The sequence below is a fragment of the Heterocephalus glaber genome, unplaced genomic scaffold, assembly GCF_053883595.1.
Source record: "Heterocephalus glaber isolate CG9 unplaced genomic scaffold, H.glaber_assembly_v1.0 deba00001781, whole genome shotgun sequence".
In the NCBI taxonomy this organism is placed as follows: Eukaryota; Metazoa; Chordata; class Mammalia; order Rodentia; family Bathyergidae; genus Heterocephalus; species Heterocephalus glaber.
Genome location: NW_028258467.1, coordinates 8251569 through 8278069, shown reverse-complemented (window position 1 = coordinate 8278069; position 26501 = coordinate 8251569). Strand labels below are relative to the sequence as shown.

General features: G+C 38.4%; 1 protein-coding gene and 1 pseudogene across 50 annotated transcripts in view; both read right to left on the bottom strand.

The window, feature by feature from the left end:
- Rbfox1 (RNA binding fox-1 homolog 1) overlaps positions 1-26501 on the bottom strand; it is a 1452839-nt gene that overhangs the window by 22083 nt on the left and 1404255 nt on the right. For 30 of the 50 annotated variants that reach the window (XM_087202739.1, XM_087202727.1, XM_087202743.1 and 27 more), the window contains 2 exons: positions 22807-22846; positions 12385-12449 (listed from right to left, as the gene is read on the bottom strand). In XM_087202739.1, coding sequence (XP_087058865.1) covers positions 12385-12449; positions 22807-22846 — 105 coding nt within the window. Of the gene's footprint in view, positions 1-12384; positions 12450-17180; positions 17224-22806; positions 22847-26501 lie in introns of all 50 variants that reach the window. The other 20 variants (XM_087202724.1, XM_013065590.3, XM_013065587.3 and 17 more) reach the window with 1 other exon arrangement.
- Positions 1526-1670, bottom strand: LOC147820974 (U1 spliceosomal RNA; annotated as a pseudogene).

Here is a 26501-nt window from a genome sequence, read left to right as displayed (position 1 = left end):
TCTTTTTTACTCTGGAATTTCTCAAACACCCTTGAAGATGAGAATTACCTACAATGCTTTAAAATACTAATCCCTGAATTTTGACTCTTAAACATCTGAATCAGAATACCCATGAGCAAGGTCCCAAGTTTTATTACTGATGAGCTCAACAGGATCTCATTGTGTTCAAGGTAGCAGGGCCTCTGTGAAGGACTAATAACTCAGATCATTTCTTACCTTGGAGAAGTCTGGGAAACCCTGATAAGAAATCTACAAATTCATTTCCTTTTTAATTTCAAAGGTCACCTTGCCCAGGAAGATTATTTGATATAGGAAGGCTGTATGGGAGAAGGGATTGTTACTAATTTCACAAAAATAACAAAATCTAAATCACCGAGTCCAAAGGGGAAGAGTATGTTTGTATTGACTCTTGGGATTGGTCACTCCAAAGGCTACTCCTTAGCATTCATCAAACATTGGTCCATGACAAGAAGTTTCTCAGTATCATACTAGTGTATGAAGTCATCTAATTTTCCTTACAACCCTACTTACTACACGCATCTTGGAGACTAGTCATATCATGTAGGCAAGAAGTTCAGTGGTGGAGGTGAAATCTGAACTCCATTGTCCTGGCTCAAGACCTTAGCTCTTACTCATTTTTGGAGGTTCTGCTCAAAGGCACTCACAGAGGGGATATGTAATCACCACTGGGGTGGGAGATTTCCATGGAGGAGCTTCTTCAGATTTGAATATTCTATTTCTCTAAGGCAAAGTAATAAAATAGTTGGATTTCTCATTGAAGATGATATAATTGAGGCTTGAGAAATTATTGCAAACATATTCTCTTGAACATTGACTGGAGACAAAGAAATGGTATGTGGAACAGTTATTCTCTATCTTTTGATTCCTATGTCCCCAGACTTGCTTATATTTCAAGATGGTTTTCATGGATCAACCATCTAGACTCCAGATCTGACTCAGCTGGTGGCATATTTAAATTAGCCTCCTGGATTGCCATATATCATGTTTATTCCTTATTTTTTCCTTAGGCTAAATCTCATTTCTGTAATGTTCTTTCTTCTAGAAGCCACCTAGTGCTAAAGTCAAATTAAGGGTCAAATTAAAACAGGAGCAGGCCAGCATCACTGGAGGGGATGGGAGAAGCCAGGTATAAAGCCAAAGAGAGAACTTCCAGCATTAAGCAGATGGGAAGCCAGACAGTACATTTCCTCCACCAAATAACACTGTTTATAAGTTTTATTGTAAAGGATTTGGGGCTCTTTTTATTCTTTGACCTCTGTATTCTTTTGTATCTTTATTGTTATAGGACTCAAGTTTGATATCACTCATAACAAGACTCCTTGTATCAAATGCTATGAATATTGAATCTAACATGCACTGATAAACCCTCTGAGGACATTTAGCCAAGAATCCCTGAAAAGTCATTCTTTTGGCCTAATAGACAGCAACCAGAATGCCCCAAGAGAGAAGTGAGACAAAGTTGTAATCTTCTCTGTAGGCTCTTCAGGCATGTGTTAGCAATGAGGCCAGACGCTCCCAAATCTGACTGGCCATTATGCAGTTGAGTTTGGGGAAATCACAGGGGTCAGCACATCCTGAGTGCAATGGATAAGCCTTGCCCTGGGAAAACCACATTCATGATCATGGCATCTCCCTGGCCAGGTAAGTATAGTATTTTGGTTTTTAACAAAACAAGTCAGCCAGGATTTTAAAAACTAAAATACCAATAACCAGGCCTGTTTCCCAATCATTTAAGTGAGAATCTTGGACATGGGTCCCCTGTTTCAGGTGTGCCTGAAAAACCCTTTGGGTGACTCTAATTTCCAATCAGCCTTGAGAAATCACTTATATCTCATTCTATGATGGCTTCTCTAATCATGTCTTCTTCCTCTGTTTCCACTGGAAACAGAAAGCTGTTTTCTGGATTTAATGTAAATCGCACTGTGTTGTGTTGATGTCAATATTTTACAATTATTCTAACTGTTGATAATTATGATATGTTCTAAAAATTATATATATCATTTGATATATTATTTATAACTACTATTTATTTTTAAACTATGCTTACCAAAATGGTTCCTTTTACACATATAACCATTAAAGTAGAAATTCACAATAAATGGTTCTGTTGTTCACCTTATAAAGTTGCTGAAAGGGCCACATGGAATCTATTATTGTTCTCCATACATTAAATATGACACACAGAAATAGGGTGCTCTAAAATTTTATGTTTGATTTTATCAAGTAGTTTGCTCATGGCATTCATTCAACCTTCAGTCATCGAGAGGTGCTGAGCTATGCCTAAGGGTGGGATGCTGTACCAATGTCATTTAAATCACAGCAGATAATGATATTAGGCTTGCCTGTCTGGAAGATCATAATCTACTTTATTTCAGGTTCGTCATCTAGAAAGGGAGGTTTACTTGCTTGTGATCAGTAGTTAACCTTCCTTACTATGTCCAGTTCTAAAATTCTCTTCTAAAGTGGTACAAATCCCACTCTGAGGCCACATTTTTCTTGCTTTGTTATTTTTGCTCATATTTTAGTATATAGTGTATCATCCACACTTCGAGTGGAAAATTCTAGAATGAGATGAAGCATAAGCAGACAAACAAGCAATAAACAAAGTATAAATACTTCTAATAGGACCTATATGGGTTCTTTTTTTAAAAAGGGGATTCCATTAAAATACATTTCAAAATATTTCATTTAGACACATGTTCCTTTGCTAACATTGCTTACATAAAAAGAGTTTAATTGGAAAATGAGACAAGGGCCTTGGATTTGTCCTTAATGTCAATATTCTATCATCAAGCTCTGAGTCTGAGTAATTCAAATCTAAATTCATCTCCACTATTTGGAGACCTTGTCAATATTCACTTGTGTTATTTTAGTTCATTCAACATCTAATATCATTCCAGCTCCGACTTTGCTTCTTTTCTGGCCTCAGGTGAAATGGAACTAACAGTGAATATAGAAACCATGCTCTGCAGTAATGAGCTAGAAAAATACTTTCAACTTTCTCAGCTTCAGTTTCCTCATTTGGAAAATAGGGCTAAAAAACTATATGCCCCTTATAAACATTTTGGTGTAGACTTTACAAGAAATGAATGTGAAGTTATTTTACCAGAAAGTAGGCATTAATTTTTTTTTTTGGCTGTATATATTCATAGAAGACAGTGTTCTCTCCCCATCCAAGTAAGAGGACAGGTAACTGATTTTACAAAAATCTAAAGTAATGATAGCTTCCGGGCTGGGTTTACACTGGAAAAGCTGAGAATTTCTAGTATGAAGCTAGTGTATGCCCGGTACACCCCTGGAAGCTTGAGTTGTTCCATGCACATGGAAAGAGAATACATATCCAATGAGAAGGATCAGTGAGAGGGAGGGGCTATTTGATCTCATAGTTCCCACTTTCTTTTGTACAATCCATCTTTATATTTGTAGGCTGAAAGTTAAGATTTAAAAGCAATAACAGGAAAACAAATTGAATAAAAATAAAAGTCTAACTCATCTAAACTGCTTCCATAGAAAGCTCATTTTTGACTCAAGAACAAAACAAGATGCCCCAATGCTTTAGTGATGCAGGTCATCATAACAATAATAATAATTGAGTATTAACGTCAGGCTGTGTCTGAGGGCATTCTGGCAATGACTGTGGTGAATTCACACAGCACCCCAGTGAATGAGATAATGATCACCCATCACCTCCACTTTAGAGAGAACACAGTTGAAGATCAAATATTTCAAATAGCTTATCTTAATTATCTCATCTAGTAAGTAACTATTGTGAATCAGCCCCTGCTTTATATCTAAGCCTGTGATCATACCCTGTAAATCAATAGCAAAGAATTTCATTGCTATATAAATCAAACAGTAGATACAGTAAGTATAAAAGATCCCATTCCAGATCCTGGCACAGCCAGACAGTGTTGTGGCCTCAGGAAGACACAGATTCCCAGAATATTATCGTTATGGTGGTTCTTAGAGATTTTCTAGTCTAAAAATGATTTACACTTTTAAATGAATTTAATTGGATTGCTATTGCCTCTCTATAGCTAACACTCTAAATTGTCTATCATCAGAAACCTAGTGATTGATAACATTTGGAACAGCTCTCTGTTTATGATGTTTTCCTTTATCTCTTCTGATTCTAACTGCCACAATGCTCTCCATTTAGCGGATGAGAAAACTGAGGCTTAATAATGTTAAATCAGATTGGACTTTTGCATCTAATTTTTATTTTAATATGTCTATTAGGTAATCAGTGACAAGATACTCACATGGAATCCCTTTCCATACCCATTGCTCTTTGGGATAAAGGAAGTGACTAATTGTAGCCATAGGCTGGTTAAAAGAGCTTCCTTTAAAACAGAATTAATTTTGAGGGATGCCAAAGCACTGACTGCTCATTGAAAAAGGGAGAGTAGAGAGAAGATAACAGATCAGTGGGAACCACTGATTAAGGTTATCAGAGGTGTGGTGTTTTTCTATAGTCTCAGGCCAGAGCATTTCGATTTAAATCATTAAGATAATTAAGGGAATAGGATGTTTGGCTTTGATTATGTACACGTCCTTGAAATCTATTAATCTATCCAAACACTCCTCACACATTATAATGCACCAAACAGCCTGGAAACAATGACAAAATTGACTAGCTGCTCTTGATAGAAATTCTACCACTCACCCACCATACTGCTATCCCTGCTGAGACCAGTCCCTATTCTAAGTTCTTTGTATGTTAATTAAATATGAAATGCACTATGGTTTTGAGGAGAGTCTAATTCCAGAGGAATCAATCATTGTGATCCACACCAGGTAGGAAATCATAAGAAGCCATTTATTTCTGTCGAATGACTGTTCACATGCATTGTACTGCCCATAAATATGAAAATAACTTAGAGCCCTTATATAAATAGAAATCAGCTCTTCTTGGAAAGAATTTAACTTGTGTTCATAGGTAGAGTCAGAATTGCTTCGATAACCTTAATGGGACAGTAGAGAATTTTAGCGAAAAGTTCCATATTATTTCAAATGATAATATCTATAGTAGGTCACTTAGTGAACCCTGAAACAAAACAACCTCCCAAACAATAACAATAAAGAAAAAAGAAGCCAAAGAAATAAAGGGATTTCATTTTTATGAGCTAAGATTCTACCGTAGATGTGTTTCCTACTTTACTGGACTACTATTACTCTGAAGCAAGGTCTTCAATTTCCAGTGGAAATGCTGTGTCCAGAGGCCTTTAAGAGCATATTCACATCAGAGGTTTTTGACCTACTGCTAGGAAGCATCAGGCTTTCTCAACCTGCCTCTAAGCTCTTCACAGCTGAAGGGCCTTGATGGCACCACTTAAAAGACAGGTTTTATTTGCTTTTTTGTGGCCTATCAAGTCAATGATCTGCAACCCGACAGTGTGTAATTAGGCCATGACATGACCAAAGGAGTTGTTATACCTTGTCTTGTCACTGGCAAAAGTGTCTACCCACATGGCTGTGACAGCTATGGTCTATTGGGTTTGGAATTTCCCTGAATATCTCCCCAGCTCCTTGTTGGTCCAGTCTGTGGATGATTACAGGATGGGCACTTTTTTTAACTGCCTCAATTACATATTCATCCAATCGTGCACAACAGTTGTTAAGAAGCCATTATAGATTATATGGACCAAAGGCAATTAGTTTTTAAAACGAAAACTTGAGCACTTTTTCTTTTAATACATACGTGAGTGTATGATAGCTGCAATGTATAAATTGAGAAACTCAGGAAATACATCTTTCAGTAATAGTCATATTGTTTCTCATCACTTAGAGTTTGGCATCCAAAACCCCAAGTTTCAAAAATCACAGGGATGTTGCTATCAAGGGCCATACATCTCCTTCTCTTCACCACTATTTCTGAGCCATCTCAACTGTTATCAAATGAGATCATGGCAGACTTCAGGGCAGGTCTGGGAATACATAATCACCTTAGTTCTTATAATTTTTTTGAGAATGCCCAATCAGAACCATTTTAAAAGGATCACTGTCACATATCATATTTCTTTTCATTTAAGAAATTTATTTTTGCCTGGTATGTGTGCCTTGTAATGAGAATTTCACAGCAATGCATCACTTTCTCGTTATCCTAAAGCTCTCTAGAACAATTAGTTTCACAGTTTCTTCTTGAGGGGGACTTGAATTACTGAAAAAGCAACTAAATCTGGTAAGAGAGTGAACTTTAAATGAAAAAGAAAAATTAGGAAACATATAATATAGTATTTTATATACATATATGTATACGTTTTCAACATAGAGTTCTAAAAAAACCTGGGCAGACTTATAGACACTAAGGTACAGGAGGATAAAAAATGAAGGTATCCATGACTCATTTATGCTACACTCCTTTCACATGATGACAGAACATCTTGCTTTTTTTAAAAATTGCAAAACCAAGAGATCTAATCAGGATGAATGAAAATAACAGGAACAATAAACTAAAAAAAGAACAACATCAACCAAGAGCTATCAACAGGGACCTTTGGAATGACTGCTGTGCCCATGGCCATGTTTTGACTCAACAGTCTAGAATCTAAATTTACAATAGTTTCTCCTTTCCCCTGGACCCTCATCTCATTTGGCAGATGCCATGAAAGCCTCTTCTATACCCCCCTACAACTCCAGGAATGACATTCTCAGTTGCTGCTTATCTGGGAACCACATTCAGCATCACCAAGTTTTACAATCCTCTCTTTATATTTTCACAATAGTAGGCATTTCAAAAACCAATGAAAATGTAGGTAAAATAAAGAGTATAGTATAGAATTGCCAATGTTTATTTTTCCAAACAAGAACACTAAAAGCAAAATGGAATATCAAAACAAAACAAAACTACCATTTCCTATTGACTTTATTTTACAAATGGAAAGCTATTTTTAGCTGTGTGAGATGGGGAGGAATGGATAGAGGCTGTCTGCTCTGCAGAAGAGGAAACTGAAGAACCACAGCACATGGTTCCAGCTCTTCTCTGGTCTTGGCAAACCAGTATAGTTACTGAAAAAGTACTATCAAAGGCCATCACCAAGTCTTGAACTGGCCTTGGTAAATACTGCTTTCACTAAGAAACTTTCACAAGACCTTGAGATTTCTCTTTGCACACATCACAAAAGAAAAGGCACAAGGGTTTGCTACTGCTTTGGACCTGAAATAGGTTCCACCCTTATTAGGCATGGTTCAGAGAAGAGGGAAGGTGGAAAAGATGAAAATTTCCTCTTTTGTCTGGTTGGCACTGTCTACCCTCATTAAAGGTTCTGCATTATCCATACATTAAACGTTTTGTATTCTACCACATGACAAAAAAGGTAAAATCATCAGGCCCATAAAGTACAACAGTTTTCCTTAAAAGTAACCTTTCTATAACATAATCCTTAAACACTAAATTTAATTTTCCGTTTAGTATGCCCACACACTTATGTCGACAAGTCCCTAATTTTTACTACATACCATTTGATAAGAACTCCAAATAAAATAGCATACCATTTTAGGTCCAATTATTCTCCTACATATTTTATTTTTTTGTCAGTAATGGGGATTGAATCCAGGGTCTCACAAATGCTAGGCAAGTGCTCAACTGCTGAGGTGCATCCCCAGCTTGCCTGTATATTTTAACAACAGAATTTCTCTATTCTTTCATTTGCGCCCAGAAAATAAAAACTCCTAAAATAGATAGGGTGTAATCTGCAGTAATGTAAATCAACTTAAGTCCTTTTATTTCTACATTTCAGCTTGGCTTAAGGTTATACATATGGATTTACTTCTACTTACTATAGATTAACGTATAATGAAATATAAGATGGCACAAAGATGGCCCTTTTCTTTCTTTGCTCTTGTGCTATCTCCTTCCTTCTACCATCTTTCCACTCACCCACCCATTCACTCACCTATGTATCTGTCTCATCAATCTCTCTAGCCATCCATCTACTGATCTATGTAGGAGTATTTGCATTGATCTCTATATAATTTTAAACAGTAACCTACATACTCCAAGACCTCAAAGACATGTCTACTTATATTTATCACATTTGAAGAAAAATATTAACCCATTTCTACCTGAAATAGAACCTTTTATTCACGGGTTATGAATATCAACTTTAAATGATGTTATAGTCTGTACCTTATGATGCCTGAACTTGAGAAGCCCTAGCTTTCTTGTGCTAAGATTTACCTAGACACTCTTATGGGTCCCTTGTCAGGCCCTAAAGCATAGATGTGGGTATGTGTGGATGTGTATGCAGACAGCAAGATAATTGATATCATGGCATTATATTTAGGTTTCTGTTGAGATAAGAGGATTACCAATATTCTCCCATTTTTGTCACACAAAAAGCAATTTCATGTGGTACCTTCTAATACTATGTTGACAATTAACTTTAAGGTCTTAAAAATAACCAAAAAGGATTAAAAATTTTTTAAAAATCATTTTGCTTATAATATCTTTCATTTGGTCTAGGGATACTTGTGTAGCTTAGTGCTATAATTACATGGCAAAGCTTCCTGGCATTAGAAGATCTTTAGAGGAAATGCATGTTTTAAATGAAAGAAGATAGGGCCCCTGATAACTAGGAACGCAATTACATTGTTATAAAATTTCAGAGTGAAACACATTGCATTGGTTTCGTTTCTAGTTGGTCTATTTCTAGCTTCTTTCTGCCCTACCACGGAGGGACATTTTCATGCACTGACCATTAGGAAATGTTAGAGTGTTAGCAAGCAGGACAAGCATGGCTGATGTCTGTCTTTTGAGTGAGATATTTCCATCAAAGCTACATACACATCATACACATTTTCCTAAGTATTTGTGGCACAATTCACAGAACAGGTACTTTTCCCCACCCCATCTCCCGGTTTGGCTGCTGAAAGATGCAACAAGGACCAAGTCATAAGAAACAAAGAATCGATAGCCAATCCATAAAGAGAAGACTGCCCCCTCCCTGGCTGAATTCAAGCAAGCCATTCACAGAGCTAATGGGATGGACCTGTCGAATCCAGAACGAGTCACAGACACATCAGCAGCACCAAGTGGCATGCAATGACCAGATGACCATAGGCTCCACTGCCATGCTTTGATTGGTTCAAGCTCAGAAAACAATCTCATCAAGAGTGTAGACAATCAGCTTTCCATAAATCAAAGTGAGATTAAAAATAAAGATTTGGTGAGATCAGAGGCTTATCATATGTTTCCTAAATGCCAAGAAAAAATGTTCACCTATCAACATTTATTGGTCAATAAGACTATAAAATTACCTAGTTCAGCTGCATCTTTTTCGTTTGGGGAAATCTCTGTTCATACCAGATGGTCTTCATTCTGGAGGTCAACATTCAAGGACTCTCAGGGTGCTCCAAGATAATCAGCATGTGATCATTTAACCAGGATGATGATGGGTAGGGAGTTGCAAGGTGCCCATTAAAGGCTTTCTGGGCTGTCCTGAGGTTACTGCAGTTCAATATTTTCCAGAGGTCCCTGAATCTTTAATATGATGAGGGCTTAATTTGTGCTGTTACAAGGTAAAATTCTACCAGCTAGGGACATCAAACTTCTTTCACTTTCAAGATGTTGGAAGAGTGAATCTCATGATTATAGGGAATGTTTGTTTCAGTTTTTCTTTTGATCAAATTGACAGCCTGTGAGCATTTTCCAAACAGTCTCAATTCCCGCTGACTTCCATTCCTATTTTGAAGGCGTTTCTTCCTGTTAAGAAGTTTATCTGTTTGTCTATCTGTCTTCTGGAGGAGAGGAACTAAGAGTCTATTATTAGTGGTGCTATACTATGATGGTGTAAAAATAATTTATCATACTGTTGCCTTGAGATAAATTCTAGATACTTGGCATCTTTAATATGGATTCAGGGCTGGGGATTTAGCTCAGTGGTTCCACCACCTGCCTTGCAAGCAGAAGGACCCGAGTTTGATCCCTGGTACCAAAAAAAAAAAAAAAAAGGATTCAAAAGCTGTTGTGATAATTTCACATTTTCCCCAAAATGTAGGTACTGATAAAAGCACCTTCCCACTCTGAGTTTGCTTACTAAGAATAAAAGGAGAGCCATAAAGAACCTTGATAAATCAAACCAGAGATATCATTTTAGAGATTGTTTTCTGGTAATTCCCCTATTACTGATTTCCCTCAATGAATAATTCCGTATGTGACAAGCATCTTGCTTACAGTAAAGTTAAATAGTGCTCGTGATCAATTTCCATGGCAACCAAGAAGACCTACTGTGCAAACATCTCTAATGAACAACAAGAGGCCAATTACATGGACCAGAATACGGTGAGTTGGTTTCTTTACCTGAAACTGTTACACTAAACTGGGAATTGCGGAGTTATTAAAGATTTACTAAGCCCAAGAATGAGGGCATTTTTTCAGTAGGGTATGTTGCCAATGAGAAATCTTAATAATACTAAAACCCACACATTTTACACATATATTTGCATACATAGTACTGCAAAATGAAGAAAACTTTAACTGAATTTTAGAAGACACATGTGGTGCTTGCTAGCTTCTCAAGTCAATCTCAGACTAGTATTAAACACTTTATTTTTTAAAAGGTGTAGATTGATCTTATTGAAGAAGGTGATTTTGTAATTTTATAATTAACCTTTTTTATTACTTGGAGATAGATGCGCCTATACTGAGAAGCAAGATAAACAGTCAAAGAAATAAATCCATTTAAGATTCTTATAATTATGCAGTAGGCTAAAGTTACTATTATTATAATTACATACAAAGTGGGTGTTTGAGAATTTAGCATCTAGAGATATTTTCATAAAAATAATTAAGGGTTGTAGCTAAACAACATTACAATTGATAATGTGCCACTCTTCAGTGTGTGGAATTTAATAGCGTTAAGGCTTTTCATTTGTAGAACGATCTTGAGTGTTTCAAGATTGCCGCCATTTTTTTAGCTTTATGATCTCTATTTTCCTAATCCAGTGTCAAAGTATATAACAATTTACAGGAAACATTTTGCACTTTGGCAACTGATTATTGGGTGAGTAGGTAAGCTGTATGCTTACAACTATGTCTTAGCAATGCTTTGCATTTCTTGGAAGGCTCCCTACAATCTTGAGAACTTGGTATGGTTATTGATCAGAAAATTATATCTGCATCTAACCAGACAGCAGATCTCAACTCTACTTTGTCAAAGAGTCATTCGTTATAAGTATATTTATGCAGTTTTCCAAGTGCAGTACTAAAATTCAGGGATTTATTTGACTTTATTAGATTCTAGAAAAATTCTATAGCTACAGGGGGTAACAACTCATTTTGTGAGAAATGGAATGGAACTGCTGGAAAAGCACATCATGGCAAACAGAGAGAGAGAGAAATCAATCAGCACAGGCCAGGTGGGAGAACAGTGGCTGCCATCGCTTCCCACCCAAGAGTCAAGTCCATTGCCTGCTTACCTGTCTGACCCAGCATGCCTCAGCCACACATGCAAATTGTTATCATTATTTTATTCATGAAACATATTTTCAAATTAAAAGAGTCATTATCAAAATAAGCACCCTCTGACATTTGTGCATGCAGAGCATCTGAACATTCACATTTATGTCCTCAGAAAACAGAGCCAAGGAGTTGCATTCAATATGGAAACACACACGTTATTTTTTCAAGGCACCTACACAAAAATAGCTATGGCTTGCTGTTTCAGGAACTAAGTCATCTGTAAAGCCTGGGGAATTAAGCCACTCCCACACAACCATTCTGACTTTTGCATTTTCTCCAACACACTTCTCTTCCTTCCGCTGCCAGTTTTGATGTGAGGTGTGCATTGCAAATAAAAGGTAATTTATGTCTGTAGGGTTGGACACTGGGCATTGCCAAAAAAGCAATAAATTTTCTTATGAAATTCAAATACACTTTTCATTCCTTTATTTTGAATTTTAAAATGCTTTCATGGGTGTAAAAAGGGAAAGAAGGTGCTTGAAATGGAGATAAACCTGCAGGATCATTCTATTTTTCCTTCAATGAGTTAGATGAAACCATGGTCTTACATAGATGACCGTGAGAAGGTTGTACATGAGTATGTGTGTGTGTGTGTGTGTGTGTGTGTGTGTGTGTGTAAGCAATATATACGGTCACAGGAATAGGAATCTGAAAAGCAACTATAGAAGGATAAAACACAGCTTTTTCTTTGTGTATTAGCAGAGAGGGTGAAGAGTTTGGAAAGACCTAGGCCTACTCGTTCCTCCTGTCCTTGTGGCCTTATTTATGCCTTCACCATAGGAGCTAATGTTTGGATGCTTCCTCCCCACTTGTCATGCATATTCAGCAAGATAGGAATCTCCTGTCCCACCAACTACATTAATTTTCAAATAGTTCTCAAGCATGAGTAGGAGGACCCTTACCTGTCACTGTAGGCGGCAGCAGTGGCAGGGGTAGGCTGGGCGTAGCGGTATGCAGCGTAACCACCCTAAAACACAAGGAGAAACTGGACTTAGGAATGCAGAGAAGCCCAAGGCAGGGACACCACGCAGTGAGATCACAGCAAAATAGCAGTTACCCAAATCTACCAAGCCGACGTTGAGGTTAATAAGAGCTTAGTACAAAAAGGAGAAGTAGGAAACATACTGCAGAGAGAAAGAGTGGAATTTCAACCCCGCTGCATGTTAACGGTTAGCGATCCTAAGCACATCTCAGAGTAAGAACCCAGGTGCCCTTAGAAGAAAACATACCTAAGTGTTAATGGTAACTGTCTTGAAGTGAGGAGGATTATAGGGGATTATTTAAATACTCTTTATACTTTGCTGAACTTTCCAGATTTTAAAATTCATTATGCTTTACCTGTATTTACAAGGTAGTAACCTAAAATTTATTCAAATAGTCTTTAATCATGTCCTTATAAAAATAATGTACTATTATGTCATCTGTATTTATTAGAAAAATCAGCCCCTTGAAAGTTTCTTGGTAATCACTTGCATTTGCAGTCACTTAATGACTAATGCCATTGAAGAAGACTGTATTAGCTGTCTAAATGTTATATAATTATTATAAACACAGTGAACATTTCTTAAGCATTTCATCTTTTCAGCTGAAAATGCCACACTGCTTTGTGTCACACTGGTTCAGATGTGGAATTTGTTTGGTACAGAAAATATGATAAAGGCTTCTAATTTGTAAATAAAATCATTAAGAGAGAAAAAAATCTAAAAAGAAAAATAATTAACATTTAGTTGTATGTACCCATAATTGCAATTGTTCAATTAAGCAAGAAGGACCAGCAAATGTTCATATTCAAAAGGAACTGTGTTCAGTGGAGCATTGATTATCAAACTGTGAAAATAACAGAGCTCCTTGCTTGACAGACCACGGCGATATGTCAACCACTGTGGAATGATCTCAGCACAATTAACAAACAGGATCCAGTTTCCACTGATAATACAGGGACTATTCAGGTTCTAATTAGAATACACAGTCCCATAACCCTCTGAGGGAAGGATTCTTCTCCTCACCATAAAGGGGCAGCTCAGGACAGAAGGCTGTGTCTGAGGACATCTCACAGCAAAATCATGAGTGAAGGAGGACTGGCGCCATTACATTTGGCTTTACATAGAGAAAGAGACTAAATGGAAGAGCAAGTAGATGAAGCAGGAACACTGTAAAAAACATCCTTCAAATATAGATAAAATGAGTTTAATAATTTCTTCCTGTCTCCTTCTAGTTACAGCTAACTTTCAGAGTGAGTGTGAATAGCAATTCAAAATAACTGGCTTATCCTTAAAGAAGTTTGTGCTTTAGATCATCCCTGATAAGGACACATCCAAGAAATCCTGACAGATAATCACCAGTAATTTGGAGCCAGTATATATGTTTTTAGTCTCCCTTAAAAAACAATGTGAATTTTTTTTTTTAAAGGCCTTTATCAGACACCATTCAGTGTTCCAAGCACCATGTTCTCTAATTAGGAATGGAAAGACTCTTTTTATGTGCTGGGGGGTCATCAAACCAAAGGAGTTGTCATACCAGCACTGAGCTCAAGTCACAGAATGATAGGATGAGGAGAAATGAGGTGACCAAGTTTCTGGAGCTGTTCCTTTAATCTGCTTGCCATCCTCTGGCTTTCATCATGCCCACAGAAAGATGTAGGGCTGCCAGTATGGATATGAAACTTCACAACAGAGGGAGGGGCTGGAATCGACTCGCTGATCCTTAGGAGTCGTTAGCTGTAACTGGTTGAAAACTTTGAGTGGAGAAAATGTACAGATGTATTTTTCCTTTCTCTCCCAGAACAACTGAAAGGTATTTGCCTAGGTAGTCACACAAGGTGCCGGGTAAATTCTGATGGGGTGACCATGAATTTGGTCCTTGCAAAGCTTTCTGGCAATGTCCCATTTGAACTTTGCATATCTCCAATTTCAGCAGTAGTTTCAGTCAATGAAAGTAGATGGCAAGCCTGGTGAATGAGGAGAACTGCTATAGGGCAAGCAGAAAATAACTAAAAGGAACCCCAGTGAATATGAGGTTGATATTTACAGTAGGAGCATCAAATGCAGGTGTGTACACCTGGGCTCTTTCAGCACAGCAGATGTGGTCATCTATGAGGATTTGGGAATGACCTCTATTTGGTAGATTTACATATGTCTTGTGCACTTAGGGAAAATAAGTGTGTGTCTGTTTATAAGACAAGCACAAGTGGCCGATATCCTGATATTTGTCGGTATTACCTAGGAGTTTGTTTATAAGTATTCTTGACTAAAGATTCAATAAAATAGTTTATTAAAGTCTTTAGAGAAAGTGAGATTTTTTGACCTTGATTAGTGGTCTGATAGATGTCCAGCAGACCACGTATTGATGTGGCAAATGTCCTGTATCTAGGCCATCCATCTTAGCCAACAGTCATAAGTACGTACTGGATGCTTGAAATGTGGGTAGCATAGTGAACTGAAATTTTAACTTACTTCATTTTAGTTAATTTGAATCTAAGCATAAATAGCCACATGGCATTGGTGGCTACAGCATTGGACAGTACATGTCTAAGTCATTCCTAAAACATAGTAATTGAGGCAACAAGAGGATAAAGTGGCTTCATAACTTCACCTCTCTATATTACACTGTCTGTCTTCCTTGCTACTTTTCCTTTACATGAAATCCATACAGGGGAAGAACAGGGCTGTGTATTAACTCAGTGTTTGTATGCACACACTGTAAAATGATCAAAAATACAATCTGCTTTAATTTGCTGTGGAACCAGTGACTCCCATCAATTTTATTGTTCTCTATTTTGCAACTTGCTGAGAAGAGCTACAGCCTCTGTGTGGTTCTGTAGTAATGTCTGAAAAAGGAGCTCTCTTCTATTTGAGGTCAACCAGGTCCTGTTGACACTCAGCCTGGCCCTTCCAGACCTTATGACAAACATGTCATTGAGAAGTAGATTTTTCCCATCACCAAACAAAAGGGAAAAGGGAAAAACAAATGACATACTTTTATACTTTTCTCATAAAACATACTCATGTTTTCTCAAGTTGGGCAGAAAAGTATAATATGACTTTATATAAAAATAAATTTTACATGGCCACTATGGATTCTGCTGCCATCACCAAATATGGGCATTAAAGAAACATGCTTACATAGACTAAAATGTTTCCTTCATTAGTGAAACCTCTGGAGGTCTCTTGGGGTAGTTACTCCTTGAGGACTTCAAATGATGCTCTAATAAAGCATGGTCAATATTGTGTTTGGTAGGATATTAATGGTGGAAGGAAAAGGAAAGTTTTCATGGACAAACAGGTTTGAGAAATGCTGGGTTAAACCAAATGAAATCAGTTTGTGGAACTTCTTAAAATAACACTGATTTAGACTGTGGATCTCTAAGGCATATCAAAGTGCTTTCATGATGACGATCTAAGGTTCCAATTAGAACAGACTTTTGGAAAAAAGGAGGTTCTAAAAGCCAAATAATAAATTAGGAAGAGAGGAAAAGCACTCGGGCACTGCTGGGAACATGCTCAGGTGTAGGACTGTGACATGAATGGGGTAGTGTGGACTTCCCTTCAGCATGGATGCAGAGGAGAGAGCAGTGGGTTTCTTCATGGAGGAGAACAGCCACGAGTCTGGTCTCACTTTGTTCAAAGCAGGTGTCTTAGTATAAAGATAACTCAAGCTTTCTTTACTATACTAACATTTATAGGAACGTTTGCAGAATAAAAAACTTAAATGTAAATTATGACTTCCTAGTTTATCAGCATTATACTTTCAGCTACTTTTGAAATGTGGGACAATAGAAGTGCAGTTTTCTTGAAATGTAACCATAAAAGTTGATCTCAGGAATTTTAACTACGTTTTCTTTTCCTAGTCCAAGTGTCCTTTTCTCATATTCATGGATTTTAAAAAATAAAATCAGATCAGTTCTCATAGTTTTAAAAAATACCGTGTTAATTGAACTGATTTTTGAATAAAAACAAGAATTGCATGTGAATGGGAAACTCATGTCACAAAACTCTCACTAATCATCTTCAATTTGATATTCATCTCTCATTTTATCTAACACTTTTAATGTTAGTGATAGCTGAAATTTGGGTACTTCCATCCAGCAATAGATGTGTTGATGTTTTTCTTTCTACAAATTCATTAATTAGGAATTGCTTCATCAGTGAGAAACAGGTGTGAAATAAATCTCTGGCCAACTACAAGGAAACCAGGGAGGATCATGTTAGATATTAGCTATGTAGGCCCTTAACTCTCAAAGTATCAGAACAGGTTTTTTATTTTTTCATTCCAGTGGACTCAGAGAACCTATTAAAATATTTCCCAGAAAGTTGGTTCAATGAAACCCTTTAACTCTTTTTGCTGAATTTATACTGCTTGAGTCCAGATATATTTAAAGCCAAGAAATTAACAGCCAATCTCTACCTCTAATTTGATACACTCACGATCTTGTCAAGCTCATGGCTGTGGCTCACCAAGGTCTGTCATGGAAACATCCTTGATACTTGAAAGTAACTGTTCCCATCCCACTCATGGACATATCGAGACAAGAAGATGACCATCTTCAATAGAAGAATTCACATTAAAACTGGAAAATTCAGTCAAGTCTTTCCTCCTTTTATGTTAGAGTTCCCCTTCCCAGAATCAACTTGTTAGTAAGAATTTCACAGCAAACCCACGATCATAGTGATGAGTTTTTCTACCAGTCAAGATTTCATACCTGCAGCAATTTATTGCCATACACAGGCTCTTGATACACTACTCTATAAGGAAACAGAAATGTAATGTTTTCAATGCAAAAAATGAAATAAATAAAAGAAAATGCTTAAGTCAGACAGAAATTCCAGAGCAATTCATTTACAAGTTTGCTTTTCATTTTTTCCACACTGAGAGTGACCCACCAAATCCAAAGGGAAACAGGTCTTGCCAAAAATTGGTAATTGCAAATCTCTATAATTAAGATTACCAAAGAAGGTGAACATAGGGACCAGGCTGCACTGTTTGTATTGGAATATAACCTGTGTTTATGTTAAAGAAGGAAAAAAGGATAATTTCCTGGCTTCTCACCTTTCAAAGCACACTCCAACAGTTCAAGTTAACTAACTACTGAGAATTTATCTTTTCATCTCCTGATTGGAATTTCCTGGCATACCTTAGGACTTAATTTGGATGCATAATTATTTAGACAGCAGACTTATCTGTACAGCAGCAAACAGAATGTTTCAACACCTTTACCTGTTAATTTCAAATCACAACACAGTAAAATTGCATTTCACAAAATTTTGAATCTCAGTGAAGCTACTAAAGCTATTTTTAAAATGTACTAGGAAACCTACAAATCAGTATGTTTCTATAAAGGAGTTACTGTTAATACATGTGTCCTTAACATGTCATCACTTCATTCAAATCTGACACTGACAAAGCTCAGTGGAACCCTGATACGGACTGGGAAACAACTCAAAAGTTATTCATTGGTAATTTTTTCATGTAAGTGGTTTGAATTTGCAAAGAATTTTCTAGTCCCAGTGGAGACATTGAGGGGATTGTATAGTTTAAAGAATTTAAGGATCTTACCTATAGATGTGTGTGTGTGTGTTTCTTAAATAATCTATTTTCCAGCTAATTTTACTGTCTAGCTAATTTTCCTCTTTAAATTAAAATTTGAGCTCATGGAGCTATGCCTATGTTCTTGGGTGTCCTTACTCCTTTCTTATTGCTTATTTGAATGATTCAAGTATAGATAGTATTATTATCCAATGGCCTGCCAACTCCCTATACTTTTTGTATTCTTTTCTCATTCTTCTTTCCTTTTTCTTCCATTGTATTTCTCCACTTTTGCAACAACTTTAATCTGTGGTTCAATGCCTGAGTAATTGAAGTCCATGGGCAGATCATGTGGGCATCAAGCTTCAGGGTCGGGGGGGATTTCTGGACAAATTAATTTATCTTTTTGGGAAAAATAAGGTGCCCTCTTCTGAGAAAATGGAAGTAATAAGATTCCCCTCTTATTGGGCAGCGGAGAGGAGAAGATAAAGTAATACAGACTAAAAGCTGCACATCTTGTGTTTCACATAACAAATACTTCACTGGGAGAAGGGTCTTGGAAATAAAGACTTAGGGTTTGTATGTGGAGCATTCCCACTTTCCAGTTTCATCCATTCCCAAGGCTGCTGTGCTATTCATTCTTGAGCTCAAATATCAGTGAAATGAGGACTGTTTTTTGTTTTAAAATGCATGCATAGCAGAATGACAAGGATACAGAAATAATTGTGTCTAGCCATGGTGTCAACTGGAAACCTGTTATAACAGAATTCAGGAATGGTGTAAAAATGCACTGGAATCTTCTTGCTCCATATTTGCTCAGCTGCCCTAATGGCTGGATCTATTCTTTGGAAGTTTGGGGTATTCCTAATAAAAGGGAACACAATTCACATTATAGTGTCCCTCTCTTTCTCTCCTCCTTCCTACATCCTACTGCCCAGCTCAGGACCATCCTATCCCAGTTCCTACAGATAATTCAGTCAAAATGTTTATAGCTCTATTATAATTTCCTTCTGTCCATCTTTCCATTTTCCAGAGTTATCTTTTGATCAAGTATCTTCTTTGATCTCTCCTGAGAAGGGCAACCAACATGTATCTTGATTAAGCTGTTAAATAATACTCATATACCCCCATTTTTGGCTTCGTGAGATATACAGCTTTACCTGTAAATTGACCAGATGGCTTTGCAAGCTGAGGAAACTTTAGTTCCTGGATTACAACTTTCAATTTACATCACCCCTACCATTAGTTTTTTGACTATACCCTTTAACTTGAAACACTTTTTAACTAAAATGAGTTTCTTTAAATGTACACTTGATGGTTTGATAAGTTAGTTATAAAAATTAAATTTCGATCTTTTTAAACCAAAGTGTCATGTGGGTGTTGTGTCCTCAGGAAGAAGGGACTTAGCAGAGGACCTGCCTTCTGCTCTTCCCTGCATCCTCTCTGACTCGCAGCCACTTGCACTGTCCCTGTGCATCTCCATTGTGACCAGCAGGGCTGGTTTTCCAGCAGGGCTCAGCTCCTGAATGGGGGGGATGCTTTCTTCTTTACCCTGGTTTTCACCTTAGCTTCCAGCTCACAGCACCTCTTAAAACTACACCCTCTGGCAATTTCAGGGCATCTGTGATCATCTCTCCCTCTCCCCTCGATCCTCTCTTCTCCGCAAAGTTTGAAGAAAGAGATCAATCTCAGTAGGAGCCTGCAGCTTGTCCTTTACAGGAACCATGCAGACCTTTCAATCCGACATGCTCCTCTGAACTAGGAGATGCCCGGTGTCCAATCGCAAACGGAGGGTGGAAAGACCTTGGAGAACAAAGGCGAAGGGAGGGAGGGAGCAGGGAATGTGGACAGGAGCAGCCCTTGCACAGTCCTGCTGCTGTGTTGTTGTTGTCTTGCCCTGATAGACTGCCAGGGTGGAGAAAGATCTAAGCAGCAAGAATTTGGCAGTTGTTTCTCCTGCCTTGTTCAGAAGGAGCCAGAGCCACAATATCACCACCCTTTTCAAAACCATTAAAAACAAGAGGCTTAAATCTGTAAGAGGTGAATGAGTGCTCTAAAACACACCCCAGGACATCTCATAATTGTCCTAAACCTATTTATTGTGCACTGTTTTTAATGAGATTGAAGGAGTAAGCCAGGCACTTTCATTAGGCAAAATGGATCCTAATATGATTTTTAAGGCATTTCTTTAACTAACATCGCTTTAAAAAATGGCGCACTGGGGACATTTCTACTCACAAAACATTCTATTTTTTCAAGGGAGGCAGTCAGGAAAGTGGCTTAAATATATACATTCAAGATTATAACATACTTCTAGCTAGGATGCATCTTGCTCCGTAAATTCTAGAATGGTGGAAATATTCCTATACTTTCTTCCTGTTAAACGAATACAAAGTTATCCCTGAGCTCTCTTCTGCTGGTGAGTGGGTGGTTTAGTGGCCCAGCTCATGATGGTCTGCACACCCGCATCCTGGCCACAAGAAGCCAAAGCCATCATCTCACACAGAGCAAAATGCTGGGGAAGCTTCTGGACGATTCCAGTGAGCTCCTTGGAAATAGGACAAAATGTGCTAGGCAAGCAAAACTCTACAATCCCCACACATTTTTCTGTCTCCTGGCTTCATATTTAGAACTGCTTTCTGAAAAACTCTTAATGTCTTTATAATTTGAACAGGGGAAAATGATATAAAATTGTTTTAGCTGATACAGTTGGCTTGAAAAGTAGGAGAGGAAATTCTTCAAGCCCCCTGGCATTAGGCCAAGTTGGATGAAATGTCCTTTTGGATAGGCTTTACCCAGATCTTCGGGGGCACTGCACCACTCAGCCCAGTGGGCTTTGCTCAAATCTGATGAATTTGTGGGAAGCAAAACTCCTAAAGGTGCTCAAAGGACAAAGGGACATTTTGGTGGCTTCCCTCTTTGAGCTGAACTTCTCTATCTTCCTGTGGAGGCTAGCACAACCCTCTCTTCCAAGTCCATCTTGTTCTTGCCCATCTTTCTCTGTGGGTGTTCAGATGGAGCCTCATGCCCCAGTCAATTCAATACCCACACTCTGCGTCAAGTACTCTGACAGTGCCATATTGTGTGTGTGTGTGTGTGTGTGTGTGTGTCTACTCCCCACAGCTCCTGCCTCCAGTCAGCTTCTACTTCCTGTTATATCAGAATCTATGAGGCAAGGAAAAGATAATAATATGAAATATTAATAGGAAAGTGCAAACTAATCAATCATTATTTTACCATAAAGAAACGGAGGCACAATAAGGTGGCTACTCCATAATTGACAGCTAAATTATAAGGTCTTTATTTCTATTTTTTACCTACACTCAGGAAAATCCACTTCCCACCTCCTCTCCCTTTGGCAGGTGTTAGTGAAAGTAACTTTTCTTTCCATCAGACCCTTTGTTTTCTCATTTCTTGTCTACATTCTCTCATTTTTCAAGTTCAAAATATAATAATAATAAAGCTCTAAACTTGATTATCTCAACTATCATGCTAGCTTCTGTATTTGCATAATCCAAGCTATGTGGAGGCTGCAGTCATAGACTGAAGTTTGGGACCACCAGGCACCCAAGGAAAAGGAGAGGTGCCCAGCTGCCTCCCCATGTAGAATGGCCTGAACTGAAGACTGGAGAAAGATGATGTGAGGGGGAGAATCTTAAGTTAGACAAAAACAGAAATTGGTTGCTCCTTGGGTAAAGAACATGAAATTCACTCACTTTCTTGTATAAAAAAAATACTTCACAGATGACAGTAAATATACTGCATGCAATAATAATAGGACTCTACTATATCCATCATTGATGGAGATTAATGCTATGTCTCAAAATTGTGGTGGTTTAAATTCAAAAGGAATAAATTAAATAACTGGTGTCACTCTCATTTTCTAGTAAATGGCATCAATTTGATCAGAAATGTGGTTTTATTTTTCTTTGTTATCTACTGTATAAAACAACAATTACGATTTCACTGACTTATTTGAGGTCATTAGTAATAAACAATTATGTGACTTACAAAATACCCTCCAATGCTGTCCATTTATTTCAAATTGTGTTTATCTCAAATTTTCATAGCATTAATGCCTGTATTATACTGTGGGAAAGTAGATGCATCCGGATCAATGTAGGCAAGTCCTAATGATAAGAAATATTCTGTATTTTTTTCTAAAGAGAAAATGTTTAATAAAGTGGAACCATTTAGTAAGCAACTGTAAGTCAGGTAACTCTTTTGGGGGAAATGGGAAGAATAAAAGGTTAAAAAATAAGGCCTTAGTGCTCCATCTACATACATTTCATTGGGAGAACTAGGAAACATTTCTTTCTAAAATTACCCATATTCAGGGAGAAAGAGACTCTTCCTAGAGCCATTGTGATAAATAAATAATTATAAGGAAAGCGTCAAAAATATCAGCCATGAAAATATCTTTTAACCCTCTGCAGCTGGTAACTACAGCTGCTCTAAATATTATATTGCAAGTTCACAGATCATATCGAAAACTTTAGAGGCAAGTTCATTGGGAGTGAGGCCTTTATTGCTACCTTCTTTTGGAGGGAGGCTGGTTATATTTATCCCTGGTGTGGTTACATTTATTTTGAAATTGATCTCAAGAAGTTAATTCCACTCAAACAGCAGAAGTGAGCCTCCCATGATCTTGGGAGGAGAAGTCCTTCCACATCCACTGGATTGTCTCTTACATACCCAGGAGAGGAAATCTGACCACCTTGGGTGGAGAAGTTCACAGCAAACTTGTAAAATGAATGACTCTGGGCTGTAACAAGACAGCATGCACGTTAATGAATACTTACATAAATGTCTGCACCATAAAATCCATCCTGGTAAACAACACTGCAGGGTGCACACACAAAGAGAAACATCCATATTAGTGCATTTCCCCATGCAGACACGCCAACCCTGCAGGGCCAGGTTAGTCTGGGCACAAGGTCCGAGACACAGGGACCCAGGAGAGTTCTCACACCAATTAAGGAGGTTGGAGACAACAGCAGTCCATCAAACCAGGAAAATGAGGCCGGGGTTCAGGGTTGCCCCAGAATCAGGATGTTCTGCTAGGTACCAAGCTTCTCCCTCTCTCAGGAGGGGTTGAAGAAATGCACAACTTTGAAATGCAAGGAAGATTGAGATCTATTTCCAGCAGCCTAGATGGACATGAGCATCTTAAAAAGATCAGAGTTTGCAGTCAAACCACAGAGCTCCCCTTAAAAACACAAAGCATCTGTTTAAAAATGGGCTTGGAAGGGAAGAGACAGAGAATGCAGGATTTTCAATACGGGCTGGAGATGAATGGCCTTAGTGCAGCTAAGTGTAGCAACCCAAATGGTATCAAAAATTTCTTTCCATATTATGTTGTGCTGTGGTCCTATAATATTTGGTAATTCTATGAGTCACTCTTTCATGGTACATGTTGGAAAATACGTAATTATATGTACATATAAGCATGTGTATATGCAAAAATATATGTGGATGTATATGCAAGTATATATATGTGTTTGTGCACTAGTATGCACACAGGAATAGAAATACATATGTGTGCTTGTTTATATCATATGCTGTGTATAAACACATATGTGTGTGTGAACGTATGTGTATAAATGCATGTGTGTATGGGCAGGTACATACTTGTTCACATATGTATGTGTATGCAGGTACATACTTGTTCACATAATTATACTAATCAAAGCTCTGCTTCATGGTTGAACAAACCCAACCTTACAGCAGGTCTCTGCTCACTGCCCATACAGTGGATCATCCCAGAAAGACATGATTTCCACGAGGGCAGGGACAGACTTTTCCAGAAGTGCCTTGGAGCCATTACCTTGAGTGAAGCATCCAGGAAAAGCAGCTCACAGCCATGTGATCATGGGACACTGACTAAAATTTCCCAAGCATAAATAAAAGTACACTGCACAACTGATAGACTTAGGATGACCAGATAATCTTTAGGATAACAATGTGTGTTTCTCAATGTGTATTTTTCAAAGGATGGTAGTTATCGTGAATAACCTCCCTTAATATGTTTCTGTGAAGTTTCTAGATGATTTATGATTCTGGCAAAGGCCCAATGAGTCCCATTGTTGATTGAAGCTGGGCTTTGATACCAAATGATTCAGCAGCAGAGTGAACTCACATGTAAGCCAAGCACAATGAGCTAAGGGAAGGCACTTTACAACGCACGCACGCACACACAGGGCAGTGACACTGGCTTGCTGGAGAACACTGTTGTATGTGCATCTCAGAACTGTTTGGACTTGATCAACTAAATCCCAAGTACCATTATCCTTAAAGTGTGGCGAGGATTTCACACTCTAAGAAGCCTCGAAGGAAGAGCATCCAGCTGTTGTTTGTTTTTGATCCAGGAGGGTGACAGTTCACAAGGGCACTTGTCAACCATAATCTAAGGTGCTAAAGTGTGCAGTGTCCTGAGCCAGGCTTTGAATTCTCTTTCAACATTTCCAAAAGAAAAAGGTAGAGTCTGCTGAGGGTCAGAAGGCAAAGTCAGCCTCTGCCAACAGGGCGTGGAACAGATCTGATGTGACAGGCAAGCAGAAAATATTTACTTTGGGCCCCCAATCACAGAACTGATGGTTTAGCCATATAGAGAGAGCTTCTGTCCCATTCTTTCATGCTGCCATGCCTTTGCACATGAGATCCCTGGTGCTGCCAATTACTTTCCCCCCAGGAACCTTGTTTAAAGTAGACAGATCCCTGTTTAAGGGCCAAGGAAAACACTTGAGCATTTGGGTCAAACTTCAGGTTCCCCAAACAATAGCTCTGTGCTTGGGACAAATTCTTGAGTTTCACTCACTCATTTACTGTAAAATAGGAGAAGAGGTGAATGCCAGTGTCAAGGTATATGTGTGCCCATGTGTATAGAATTTAGCGAGAAAATACTTGCAATGTGTGAAGCAACATGCTTAGCACTGTGGCTCTCAATGCCACCATTTCTGTGACCCAATGCCCTGTGAGGCTGAATTATTTCTCTCATCTGCGAACACCAATGTCAGTTTTTCAGACCCATCACTTTTTACTTTAAATTAAAAGTTTCTGTACATTTTTCCCATTTTTCCATAAAAGTGGCACCCAGTGCCTTAGTCAACATTTTGTCTCACTTGATGCCTGGCAATTGTACCAAGAAGAGATACAATAACTTTCTATTGACTGAATAGTTCTCATATTTTTCAGAAGACGTTGAGCATCTGGAGGTGGCAGAAGGTGACAAAGGGTCATTTCTTGAAGACAGGTGAGTTGGTGCACACCTGTAACCTCAGTTACTGGGGAGACAGGAGGATCACAAATGTGAACCAAGCATGAACAGCTTAGAGAGACCCTGTCTCAAAATACAAAGGATTAGGTGTAGATCTCAGTGGTAGAATACTTAGGCTACCATGTATGAAATCCTTGGTTTAATCCCCAGTACTATCACCAAAAAAAAAAATGAAGTGACCATCATTTCCTTGTCATCTTCAGGTAGAACTCAATAATGGAGGAGGGAGCAGAAAAGAGACTTGTTTCTGGTTTGGTTTTCAGCACCAGTGGCTGTTGTCATTGGAGGAGAGGAAGAGGAGTAAGACGTAAACACTGAGTCCTGTATTAGGAGATCCAAGGGAAAGACTAGATAGAAAGAAATTCGGGTGTGAACAAACAGCTGTAAACAAATTTTAATATATACTTAAATATGGGAAACAGTGCCTTTCTCTAAATGTTTGTAGGGTTGGATTCAGTCTTTCTCTGCTCTTTTGTGGACATTGGAGAGGAAAGTCAAACCTGGGTCTTGAGGGCTCTTCCCCTGGGCACACAGTGGGATCAAGTGTGGAGCTACCTTATGTGGCTAAGGCTGAACTCTCACTGGGAAACTGGCACCTCTTTTCTCTAGGACAGGTTATTGTACACCGTGACCTGTCCTGTGTCTACAATCAGGCTTAGTTGTAACAATTTCCAGAAGGAGGAAAAGATCACACCCTGATGTTTACCTCAGAGAAACCTGTGCCCAGTTGGATAACCTGGTTTCCATGCTTAGCTCTCCAATGTGGGCCATAAAAATTAGTACAGGGTCTCTCAGATTCCAAATTTATGAGACACTGAGGCAAAGAGAAACTGTGATTTAGCTTCTTCATTTTGACAAGATCATACAAACTGAATATGAGTCCCACCTCTCTGCGATTGAAAGGTGGGCTCTACACTACCCACTGTGCCAAGCTCAGGGAGTGAGCCTTCTCCCTCCCCACTGAACCTGCCTGTGGAGGTCACAGGGAGTGACCACAGACTCCAAGGCATGCACATAGGTGGGAAGTCTCAGCTGTGATGTGTGCTGCAGAAGTGAGGAACAGAGGCAGTGAAGATGAGGCACGGAAGTGGGCAGGGCCAGCAACAGAGATGAGGAGTTGTGAGGAAGTAACAGAAATCTCAAAGCTTAGCTGGGAAGAGAGGTAGGAGGAGCAGGCTGGGCAAAAGAACCGTTGGTAAAGGGTTCACTGGCTGGAAGATG